Here is a 12,586-nt window from a genome sequence, read left to right on the forward strand (position 1 = left end):
GCCTTGAACTAATTTCTACTTGTAGCCCACTCTTGAAATATTTAATAGGTGACATTTACTGAGTGTATGTTCTGGACAAAGCACTTGGCTGATTGATTCATGTAAGCTGTCAGGTTTGCTTCCCATTTAATTCAGTAAAGTAGATTTTAATATCTGTAGTTTGTGAGCTTGGAAATTGAGGACCAGCAATGTTATGTAATTTACCCAACGTCATTGAACTAGAAAGTGGCAGCATTTAAACTTGGCATTCAAAGTCAAGAACTCTTTCTCCAGAACCTCCATCATTAACTATGTTCTTTAGCCTGTGCTGGCCAGGACTGTGTGTTCCTAGATGCATTCTTAGCTCCACGATTCCATTCCTTCCCGCAAGGAGGGAGGTGTGTTTCCCAGGATTACTCATTTCTGACTTCTGGGCAGATTTGCCCAGCGGAAGCACTAGCAGGCAACTGAAAGCAGGAGGAAAGAGACAGTCAGGGCTTTCTCCTGCTCTTTCTGTTGGAACCGTCTCCCTTGTGCTCCGGTGCCTCCATTCTGTGGTCCCCAGCTCCCACAGAGCAGCAGCCACCTACTGGCCTTCACTCCTGAGCTCCCTAACTGTCTTGTCCCTTGTCCCTCGTCCCTCCTCCCCAATGTGGTGGCGGTGGTTTTCTGTTGTTGCTAATCGCTGAGGTACCTCAGCACCCTGTCTGGTGAGTCTCCTCCCATTACCTAAAACCAACTCCCTGTAATAAATATCTTAGGTTGAAGGGTTAAAAACCCTCAGGTCCTGGAACCCTCAGCTGAATCATTTGACATTCATGTACCTTGGCTACTTCATTAGTTAAGTGAGAAGTATAATACATTATAAATACAAAATCATGTCCAAGAAAGCACTTTAAATACCTTGAATCAAGAAAAGGACTGTGTAGCCATAAGATGCTGTCAACTGGTGTCTTGATTGATTACATTTTTTCCCATACACCTAACCCAACTCACACTGTCTAGTCTAAGAATCTGAAATTTAGGTATCATTTATTTAGAGTATTTTCTTCCATGTTTCCTGAATTTTAATGTTTACCTTCAGAAAAACCAAAAGGTAATTGATAGTAAAAAGCTAAATTATTTGTCCTCATGAAAATTTTACTACTTTTTTTTTTTTTTTTTTTTTTGGTGCCTGGAATCAAACTTAGGACTTCTGAGCTATATTCGTGGCCCCTTGAATTTTACTTCTGTTGAAAACCTTAACAATAGGATATGAAACTTCCATTTTAAACAGAACTGTTAAAACACTAAGAAAAACTAAAAGATGAGAAAACTGGCTTCTTTTCTGTAATCAAATCTCACTTTGTATTTTTTAACTCCATTAGCTGGTCACCTTTCTGTGATAAGCACTATATAAATGTTAGAAAACAGTCCCTTCAAAACATGAAGCCTTTATCTTTCCTTATTTGCCCTGGCTGCCTTCTAAAAAAGGAAAAGAACTAGCAAGGGGATATTGGCATCACAAATGTATCAGCGTCTGCCAGTTTTCAAATTTGATTTTGGAAAATCACCCTTCATATAGCGACTGTTCCTTAATAACACTTCCATTAAAGTTTTCAATTTTGTCTTTATCTAAATTGGCCTACTATGTATCAACATGTAAAAATGATAGTTTAGCGTTCAAAATACCTTATCTAATCCTGTCTTAATGTTAAGCTGAAAGTTAATGTCAGGTTGCTATGAAAGCATTAATACTCAGCCTGTACAACAATTTGAGCTTTCAGTGTACAAACAATAGCACTCTGCAATTTTATTTTGAGGTTTCTTTCTTGATATCTAGATTTACTTTACGTCATGTGATTGCCTAAGATTAATTTTTATTTCATGTTCCTCTAGATTTAAATGATGTAGTATGATTATATATATATATATGTTTTGGTATCTGGAATTGAATTCAGGACTTTGTGCTTACCAGGCAGGTGTTTATGCTGCAGAGCTATATCCCCAGGCCCTTACGGTCATATCAGGAAAGTACAATTGTAGAAGCCAGTTCTCCTTTGAGAAAGACCAAAAAATACTAAGCCACCCCAACAGGGTTTATTGTTTTGTTCTGTTTTGCTTTCCTTTATTCTTTCCTTGCCAAAAAAATATATGGTTTGCAGTAGGAGGATTTCAGATAATTTTTATTTGTATTAGTCCATGTTGTCAGTGCATAGTGGTTACACTGGGAATTGATATGTGAATATAACACATCTTAATTCTTACATCCCCGTTCTCATCCCTCCCTCCCAGCTCTTGGACTCAGTAGGGAAATTTAAAACATTTTGTTTTCATGGAGTAACCTGTAAAACAAAAGCAAAATAGGTTAAGCTGTAGAAAAAATGAACTTACAACATTGTAAACATTTCTCCTGTAAACATTTTTTCAAGCAAAACTCAAACTTTACAGTTTTTTGAATAGGGCTTTTTCAGTCCATTTTCACATTTGAGGGTTCCTACAATTAACTATGCATGGAAAAGAAAGTTTTTAAAAATTCTTGTATTTATGAATCTGTTTCTCTTTGCTATACTGAATGTTGTATTTTTTTCTTACAGAATCGTTTACAGAAAGGCAGTAAGAAAGACCTGTGAACTTTATGAAGAAGACTGTGATACACCATGTCAAGATAATAATATTTGTTAGATGGCATCCACAGAAAATTTAAAATTCATTTTGGAGAAATGTACTTTGGCCAATAGTTTCTATTTTTACTGCTACATGTAAGGTGTATAGTAATAATACTGTCAACATATTTGATAGTGTTTCAGGTATATTATAAAGTGTATATTCCAGCTCTTTAAAAACCTACAAGCATGTTAAATACCATATTTACATTTGGTAATAACATTGGCATATGATGGTTATTTACAAATAAAAGAAAAAATTCACTAGCTAATTACTTTCAGAATTAGATTTTTAAGTTGCATGAAACCATTAATAGCCTTGAAAGCTTTGATGCCTTTTCATTAATATAATTGAATGATGAAAAAAAAAAAAAAAGTTGAAAATCAAAGAAAGGGGCTGGGGATTTAGCTCAGCGGCATAAGCACCTGCCTTGCAAGCAGGTGGTCGTGAGTTCGATCCCCGGTACCGATAAAGAAGAAAAAAAAAAAAAAACAAGTTGAAAATAATTGAATAATGATGCTAATGTATTAGAAAATAGGGCTCAATAGCAGCAAAATTGTTTACAGGAACATTAGATAAGGATAAATAATAAGTAGCCACTGTGTTTATAGAAACGACTTAGAGTAATGAAAACCATGACCTTTTTTTTTTTTTTTTTGACTGATGGTACTATGGTTTGCTATAAGAAGACACTGTATTGATAATTATATTTTTGTTACTATTGGACTTTTTTATTGACATTTATGTTAGTACCACATACTTAGTGAGTATTCTGCCTTTTCAGGTTTCTCCAGCAGTAGAATTGACATCTCTTTGCATAACTGTCCCAGCACTGAACTGAGCTTATTTTGCGTTGTGGAATTCTTGACTTAAAAGTTAATACATAGGGGCTGGGATTTAGCTCAGCGGCATAAGTGCCTGCCTTGCAAGTGTGTGGTCGTGAGTTTGATCCCTGGTACCAATGAAAAAGAAAAAGACAAAAAAAAAAAGTTAATACATAATATAGTCAAAAACACAACGTTTTCTCTAGATGTGAAAGTTATATAGATATTACCTCAAGCATATGCACACTGGTTTCTCTGAGATGTTTCTGCATTCTGAATATTAAATATTATTTTTCCATTCAGTACTCATTTAGAGATGATTATAATAATTTGATTTTGTTTGTTTCAGTGTTTAAACATGAAAATCCACTTCCTTGTCTCATAAAGCTCTAAATATAAAAAAAAGGAAAAATAATAACCAGAATTTTTTCTTTTTACTGTTTGTTAAATACTACTGGGAGGTGTTGTTTGGGGATTTGTTTGTTTTGCAATACTGGGGATTAAACCCAAAGAGTGCTGAGCTAGCCCTTTTTATTTTTTGTTTTGAACCAAGGTCTTACTAAGCTACCCGGGTTGGCCTCAGAGTTGCAGTCCACTCTAGTGTCCTGAGTAGCTGGGGCTATGGAAATGTGCACCATGCCCTGCTTCATCCTCTGATCTGTATTACAATTTTAACTCCAGCTTAATGTATCTTTAAAGTTTTATTGGACAGTGGATGAAATGAACAAATACGTAATTTTATTTCAGATAAAAGTCAAGAGTTACTGCTAGAAAACACACATAGAGGAGACATTTAACAAAAGTAAGAAACTGGAGACCATATGGGCTGACAGTACCATAAATAACCAGAAAAGGGAGTGCTGAAGGAGGAGAGAACTGCACAAACGACAGCTCAAGGCGTAGACTTAGAAATACCGAAGCGAGAGCTCGAGGGGTAAACATAAGGGTAGTGAGTATTGGGGGCCTTGGCCTGCTCTGCAGAAATCAAGTCTTTTGCCAGAACAACATACAGAAAAGGAAAAACTGCAGTTTTAGAACTGGCAGAACCAAAATCTAATCCTACGTTCACCACTTATTTAGCCATCTGATCTTTAAAGGAAGTTACTCAGATTTTCCAGGGCTTCATTTTCAAATGTATTAATTATTGTTACTCTCATTAGTATGTTTTGAAAGTCTGTTTTGTTTTTCTTTTCTTCTCTTTAAAATAATTTTTTAAATGGGAATAATAAAGTTAGAATAGTTATTATAAAAACTAAATAACAGTGATTCTCAATGTTGTTCGGACCGTCTAGTTAGGAGAAAGTTGGGGTTCTCTTAGAAGAACATGAAAAAGCTAAAGTTTACATTTAGGGGATCTTAACAGTATTTACAGCTCTGTAACAGGATATCAAAAGTTTGAGCAATTTTCTCCAGGTAAACTGGAGAGAAGTTAGATTTCAGGGTCAGGATTTGAGTCTAGAATTCAGGTATGCTGGATTCCTAGATATTACTGTGGTCTTCGTTTACAGACGACCCTTAATTTGCTAAGCCTATAATATTGCCAGGCAAAGCTAGAGTTTGAACAGACAGTCTGGCTTCAAAGTCTGCACTTTTCCACTGTAAGCATACTAATTCACAAGCTGGTTGATATTCTTCCTATTACTTGCCTGACCGGTGATACTATCAAACCATGTTAAGTGAGAAAATCTGTATCCAGTGGATAGACTTACACTATGCAATAAATCATTTTTTTCATTGTCAGTAATGACTTCTTTATGTATTAGGTTTTATTGCCATTTTCTGTGGGAATTACATAGGTTTATCAGACTTTCCCTACTTGAAAAGCTGCATTAGATTGTTATCTAGGAAGGAGCACTGAAGTTCTAGTTATCCACTCTAGAACTTGGCAGAAGTCAGCCCTGTTGCTTATCCAGCTCTGTCTTGAACCCCAGTGCTGTTAACTAGATTGCTGCCTCGTTCCCTTTGTGTGGTTGCGGGTGAACCCACATGCGAGGCAAGTGCTCTGCCGCTGAGCTAAACCCTCACACTGCCTTATTCCACGGGCCTGTGCTCTTCTCTTGGGTTATTTGTAGTACTTTGGGAACTAGAATCCCCTTCCACTAACTGGGTCCTGCCCCTGAACCTCAATCTAGAGCCTAAAACTTAACTATCTTCCAAGGTATTTCCTGTTGCCACTCGTCTGCCCAGAGTTTAAAACACATCCTCAAGGAACATTTATCAGTATCTAGAGACCTGATTGTCACCAGTAGAATGCTACAGGTGGACAGAGGCCAGGCATGCTGCTAACTCTGCTCTATAAGGCACATAATGGCCACACACAACAGAATTATCCGACCCAAACTGTCCGTATTACAGAGGCTGAGACACCCTGTGATGGATGCTTGCAGCAGAGGGTACCAGTTGTCATCTGCCAGTGTCCATTCTTTAATTTGTCTGATGTCATTTGTGACAGTAGTTTTTGTATACACCTGCTAAACATAAAGACATTGCCATGTCATTACACGTAGTGCGGAGGATTATTATGAAGTGGCAACTTCTGTGTTGCTTCCTCTATCCTGCTGCCTGAAACAGACACATGCCGTGATCATGAAATTGAAGATAGCAAAGCAGAACGAGATAGAAAGAAGCTATAGACCTGTCAACACGGAGCACAGCACACTTGCTCTGAATTGCTCTCACATTGTTCAGTAAACAGATTACACCAGGTGTCTTTAATATGTTGTCTCTCCTAACATCCTAGACATGCATTTAAAAAAGACATTTTCAACATGGAATGAAACCATCAGCCTTTGTATCTTGCCTTTAATGTTAGGGTCCTGCTCAAAAAGCATAACCTCCGCTGTCTGCATATTTGATGTTTTATCAGCACCATTAATGCATCCCCACAAGCTATGCATTGGAGGAATTTACAAGAAAAGCAGACTTAGCCTCTTCCTTCTTTGGTGTGGTGTAATACTACAAACAACAGCATTTCGCTACATCCCGTTTAAGAAAGTAACGAAGGTACCTGATGCGCAGAGTCTTAGCCCAAGGCTTCCTCGAACAACTCCGCAGAGGTCCACTTCCAGAAGAGGCCCTACACTTTGTTTTCCTTCCTTTTTTGTTTTTTTCTTTTCTTTCTCTTTGTTGATTTTTTTTTTTTTTCTCTTCAAACAAAGTATACAGTAAAAGAAACAGATTTCAGGGGGGGAAAAAGTCCATTATCAGTTTAGTAAATTTTCTTGTGTATAGACACACCATTATAAAAATGAGATCACAGCTGGGGAGTTAGCTCAGTGGCACAAGCGCCTGCCTGGCAAGTGTGAGGTCCTGAGTTCGATCCCCAGTACAAAAAAAAAAATGAGATCACACTCATTTTTTGATACCTAGCATTTCATGACCTGACCCTGCCTCATTAATAAATAATTTTCTGCTACAGGCGTCTACAGCTTAACATCTCTAACGGATCATAGAAATGTCCCCTGAGAACCTGAGCAGCCTAAGTTTTTAAAAGTGCTTTTATGAGGGGTTGGGGATTTAGCTCAGCAGCATAAGCGCCTGCCTTGCAAGCAGGCAGTCGTGAGTTCGATCTCCGGTACCGATAAAAAAGTAAAAAGACAAAATAAATAAATAAAAGTGCTTTTATGTACACACATTCCCAGACTGCATCCTTCATCACCACCATGGAGAGTCAGTGCTGGCAGTGAGCCTGTGGTGACCATCCAGAATGTGAGCGCAGAAGGGGCTGAGATCCACCGTCTTGTGACAGCAGCATACCTAGGTTACTCTTCTTGATCAATTTTCACAAAAATCTTTATGGCAAAAAGTACTGGAAGCTGTAGGGCATAGGGTTATGCATACTTCATGGGTTCTCATCCCTCTCTTACCATTCTAAGCCTCACTTTTTCCTCCTCCCTCTCCTCTCCTTTCTTCTCCCCTCCCCCTCCCTCCTCCTCTAACTTTTTCTGTACTAGAAATCAAATACAGGGACTGCTGAGCTACATCCTCCCAGATCTTGTCATTTCTTTTTTTTCCCTTACAAGAGATTGAACTCAAGTCCTTCCCACTGAGCTACATTCCCAGGCCTTTTATTCTGAGACAGGATCTCACTAAATACCCAGGCTAGCCTCAAACTTGAGATCTTCCTGCCTCTGCCTCCCAGGTAATTGTGATTACAGGCAAATTCCACCATCTTCAGCTTCATCTCTAAAGTAATTAAGACCACTCCATGGACTTGCTGAAAGGATTGAGTTAGTTAACAGACATAAAGAACTTGTAACAGTTTCTGGTGATAAGCTACTCTGAACCTTATACAAAAACTAGTGTCCGATGGTAAATTATCCCATTTTTAAAGATAATCCAACAGACAGGGCTGGGGATTTAGCTCAGCAGCATAAGTGCCTGCCTTGCAAGTGTGCGGTCATGAGTTCGATCCCTGATACCAGTAAAAAAGGAAAAGACAAAAAAAAAAAAAAAGATAATCCAATAATATTTGAGCGGGTCTTAAAAGTGAAAAACATTCTAGGGCTGGGTGGTGGTGATTGTGGCCCAATATGAATGTAACTAACACCCCTGAACTGTGTGCTTCACAGGATCAAGATAATAAATTTTATTTTGATTATTTTACCACAAAAACTGAGACAGAGTGGTAGACCCCTAGATTTATTCACTAAAAATGTCCTATGGTGAGACTGATAGGCAGTTCAGGGTGATTTTGCCTAACAACTGTGGGCAGCTGTTTGCTTAGCTGTACAACAAATGTTTATTTGGCTCGAATGCAGTTCCGTCCTGGTGTATCATTCTTTTCACATCACCCTTCCCATTTCCCGTCCGCGGAGTATATTCTGTTTTATGATTGTGATGGAACAAGATACAATTTCAGCCAACCCTCCTGACAGTGCTGGGAAGTTCCGGCACCAGGTGCTGGTGTGCTTCCCTTCAGATCTCTAGCAGGTCTGGTAACACGCAGCGGGGTGTTGCATTAAACACTTGGACTTTTAACTGCAACCATTTTTCCTGTTCCCAGTGATTAACAATAATAATCTCAAAGTGTGTATATAATTGTGCATATTTGCAGTGTGTATAAATACTGTTTTAAAAGGTAAAGGTGGGGCTGGGGATTTAGCTCAGCAACATAAGCACCTGCCTTGCAAGCAGGCAGTCATGAGTTCGGTCCCCGGTACCGATAAAAAAAAGGAAAAGACAAAAAAATTATTTAAAAGGTAAAGGTGGGGAGAGCTAGGATTAGGGGTAGGTGCTAGAGCAGATACATTTTGGGAAATCCTTCGTAAAAATTAATACAACATTACCAGAACAAAATTATGTGTGAATTTACCCCAAATAAGAACAGAAATCACGAACAAGTTATTAGAACGTTAGATTTGGATCTCTGTTCTAAGATCTCAGGGTGGTTTAGCACGAATGCTTCCTGACTGAAACTTGGCTTCTGTTACTTACTCTACAACCCCAGGATTCAATCACCTGTGTATCCAGAGCCCTGAGCTTACACTTCATTGCCTCCTTGTAAATTTCTATCTAGGAAGCAGGAGAGCAAGGAGAGCAAAGGTAATTCTCTTACAGCAACCTCACAGTTTAAAGTAATACGGGCCATGCTTTTTAAAATGTATAGTATATTCTTCTATCAGTGGTCACATAAGATCAGAAAACTTGGTGGTTCAAAACAACACAAATTGGTTGTCCAACAGTTCTGAGGCAGAACTCCAAACTCAGCCTTAATGGGCTGAGGTGAGATTGCTGAGCTCCTGCTGCCTGTGGTTTTTCCACGTTGAGGCAACTGCTCTCCAAACCTTAGAGACTATCAGGTTTGGAATTTTCACCTATAGAAAGTAGAATTGCAATTTGCACAGAAAAAAAACAATTGAAGGGACAAGGATCTCACCAGCTACTCCTCAGAGGACTAATATCTAGACTATATAAAGAACTCAAAAAACTAGAGCCCCCCCAATTTAAAGACAATCCAAAAACATGCATATGAAATGAATAGATGCTTTTCAGATGAAGAAATGCAAACAAAATAAAAATATGAGAAAATACTCAGTATCACTGGTCATTTGTGAAATGCAAATTAAAACAAGATTTCATCTATCAAACATCAACCGATAAATACTAGGGAAAAAAGAATCTTCGTTGTTGGTGGGAATCAGAAATCAATATACAAATTCCTCCAAAACCTAAAAATTGATGTTCCATTTGACCCAACTATCCCCCTTCTGGGTATTTCCCCAAAAGAGTTAAAAGCATCATACTAAAGTGATATACGCATGTCCATGTTTATAACAGCATGATTTATAGCAGCTAGATCTTGGAAACAACTCGTGTGGTCCTCAACACATGAATGGATAAACAATGTGTTTTTTTATATACAATGGAATACTACTTAGCCATAAAGAAGACTAGGCATGTTTAGGTAAATAGAGGCACCTTTATAATGTAATATTACGTGAAATAAATCAGACACACAAGTTTAAATATCACATTGTTCTTCTTGAGTGAAAAAACCCAAAGGGTAAAGAAGGAGAACAATGGAGGACAGACACTGAGAAGCAGGAAAAACATGTTCCAGTGGGGAGGGGAACAGAGCAGGGGAGAGGGGGAAGAGAAGAAAGGAACCAAGGATTAAAAGAAAAAGAACAGAAGAAAAAATGGGAAACAAGCTTTCGTAAGTGGGGAGGGGGAAGAAAAGTTGAAGGGAGGGGAGGAGAATGGAGGAAACATGAATTAAGATACGTTATGTACAGGTTCCAATTCCCCATGTGAACGTGACCATTTTGTATGGCAAACATCCAATAATAAAAAGTAATTTAAAAACTTAATTCCCATTGTCCTGGAGCCCAGGAAGTGCAGTGTTAAGGCGACAGCAGATTCAGAGCCTGGCAAAGGCAGCTGTCTGCTCCTGTGATGGGCCCTCCAGAGGGGAGAAACTCTTGTGTCCGGCAGAAGCAGAGGATCCACTCTCCCCAAGAAGCTCTTGCAGAAAGGCTTCTGTTCCCATGGATAGGGAAGACCCTTCATCTCCTAATCGTTCTTTAAAGACCCCACTTCTAAGTATTGCCCCATTGGCCAGTAAGTTCCAATAGCTGAATGTTGGAGGGAATACATTTAAATCGGCACAGACACCCTCCAGTGAGCTGGGCTCAAAGAGAAGATTTGACGAGTGTCCAGCAAACACACAAAGATGAAGCTCAATTTTCTCAAAAAGAATTTTGGGAAATAGAAGACAATAAAGTGACGCTTTCATAATTCTGAGGAAACAACAGGTCCTAGGGTCACCAAAAAGCCAGCTGTCCCCACAGTGATGAAGAATAAAGAATGGCCCAAGGGAGTAGGGCAGAAGCAAATTCACTTAAAAGGTACAAAGGCAAGAAAGTACAGTGGACCTTCAAGTTACAACCAGGTGACATACAAATAATGGGTTATGCCAGAATTTTCGTGTTATGACCAAAGACTTGAGTTATGACCCAAATGCCTGCTGTTTGTGCTTCCAAATGGTCTCAGAGATTTAATCCTTAGAGTTCTGGAAAGAACAATGCAGCATCCTTTCCTGTATGGGGTTCCTTTAGAAATCCCAGGTCAATCTAAGGACACTGAGATTTGCCTGTGTACAGGAGAGAGACTTTGAAGGCTGCATGGAGGAGCCTTAACCTTCAGCTAACAACCTGAGGTACAACCAGCTTTTGGGAACAAATTGAATTTGTAGGTCAACTGTAAAAGACATAAAAGCAAGGGATGAAAAATTAGAAAGGCCAAAAAAAATTTAAAACAATAAAATAAAGCTCCTGCTAGCTGGGAGGGGGTTCTCAGTGGGATACCCACAAAGGCTGTTTCTCTTGTTAAGGGTTTTAGAAAGAAGCATAGGCTTTTGTGTAAGCAATACAATTCCTTCCCTAGGGAAACTATGTATCTTTTTAGGGTCAAATCTATGCAGTGTTCTCAAAATGTGCATGCTGGGTGCTGGGTCTGTGCACTCTTGGGCAAATGGCCCGTCAGATCATGCTTGTGGAGGTCCCAGGCCGCTAAAGGACATGCAGATTTGTGACTCAGCACATTTGAGACTTCCCAGCTGCGTTTTGGAGCTCCCGTCCTCATCACCTAACAGAACCCTAAGTCCTGTCTATTAATTGCTGTCCCACTAGTGTTCTGCAGTCATCACAAGTATGCCTGAGGCTTCAAGACATTCTGTAGACTTCCAAATTGCCAAAGTTTTACCTCCCACACATTTTTCCTCAGGAAACTAGTGGCTAGAGGATGTGCTCCACCTAAGGGATGAGTAAACCAAGGAAGAGGAAAGGAATGACCAGGAAAAAGGAGATCCACACAGGGGAGAAGCAGAGAGGAAAGGGATTTACGGGATGCTGGGAAAGAAAAGCTGCCAGTAGTGAAGTAACTCAGCAACTTTAGAAGATGAAGCTGAGCAGGCAGCTGATATAAATACACTGAAAAGAGACAGACCGAAGCTGGAGGAGAGTCTGGGGTTCGGGGAGGTACTAATGGTCACAGAAAACAAAAAACCTAAGGTACAGCAAGATACACGATAATTAAAATTCAAGAGAATGCACATACATTGTATAGGCATTGTAATAGCATTTTCCCATATTGGCCCTTTCTGGATAGTATTATGAGTAACTACTGAGCTAAGAAAATCCATGATCGGGGCTGGGGATTTAGCTCAGTGGCATAAGCACCTGCCTTGCAAGCAGGCAGTCGTGAGTTCAATCCCCGGTACCGATAAAAAGGAAAAAGAAAAAGAAAAACCATGATCCTGTCTTGGGAGTTGGGGCCTGAGCTGTGGCAGAGATTTGGTAATGGTGGGAAGAGCTAAATCAGCACCTTACAAAGTGAGAAAAAGAAGGGAAATTAAGAATCAGCTGAAGGATTTGCAAACTGTTACCTTTGGGAAAGGGAGATGGGAGAAAGGCTAAGGACTCTGAGTTTTGTATTCAGTCCTGTAGAAACAGCTGGTCCCTTAAAATTCTAAGCCTGATAAAATTAACACTTCCTTTTTAAAAAGCAATATTGCTGAAGTAAGTCACTTATTTTACTTTTCTGGGAACAATACACAGATTAATTAGGTGTTTATAATACAACACGAGCTCTTCCGAAGAAAACATACTTCACTTAGACTTTTCTATATTGATTTT

At 39.1% G+C, this 12,586-nt stretch overlaps 1 protein-coding gene across 1 annotated transcript in view; it reads left to right on the forward strand.

Moving 5' to 3' along the window:
• Bcap29 (B cell receptor associated protein 29) overlaps positions 1-5,189 on the forward strand; it is a 49,247-nt gene extending 44,058 nt beyond the window's left edge. Inside the window, exon 8 of the mRNA XM_063238295.1 lies at positions 2,556-5,189. Coding sequence (XP_063094365.1) covers positions 2,556-2,591 — 36 coding nt within the window. The 3' untranslated portion in view covers positions 2,592-5,189. The remainder of the gene's footprint in view (positions 1-2,555) is intronic.
• The last annotated feature ends 7,397 nt before the right edge of the window (positions 5,190-12,586 follow it).

The sequence above is a fragment of the Cavia porcellus genome, unplaced genomic scaffold, assembly GCF_034190915.1.
Source record: "Cavia porcellus strain 051 isolate PalLab524CR breed Dunkin Hartley unplaced genomic scaffold, mCavPor4.1 scaffold_2, whole genome shotgun sequence".
NCBI lineage: Eukaryota > Metazoa > Chordata > Mammalia > Rodentia > Caviidae > Cavia > Cavia porcellus.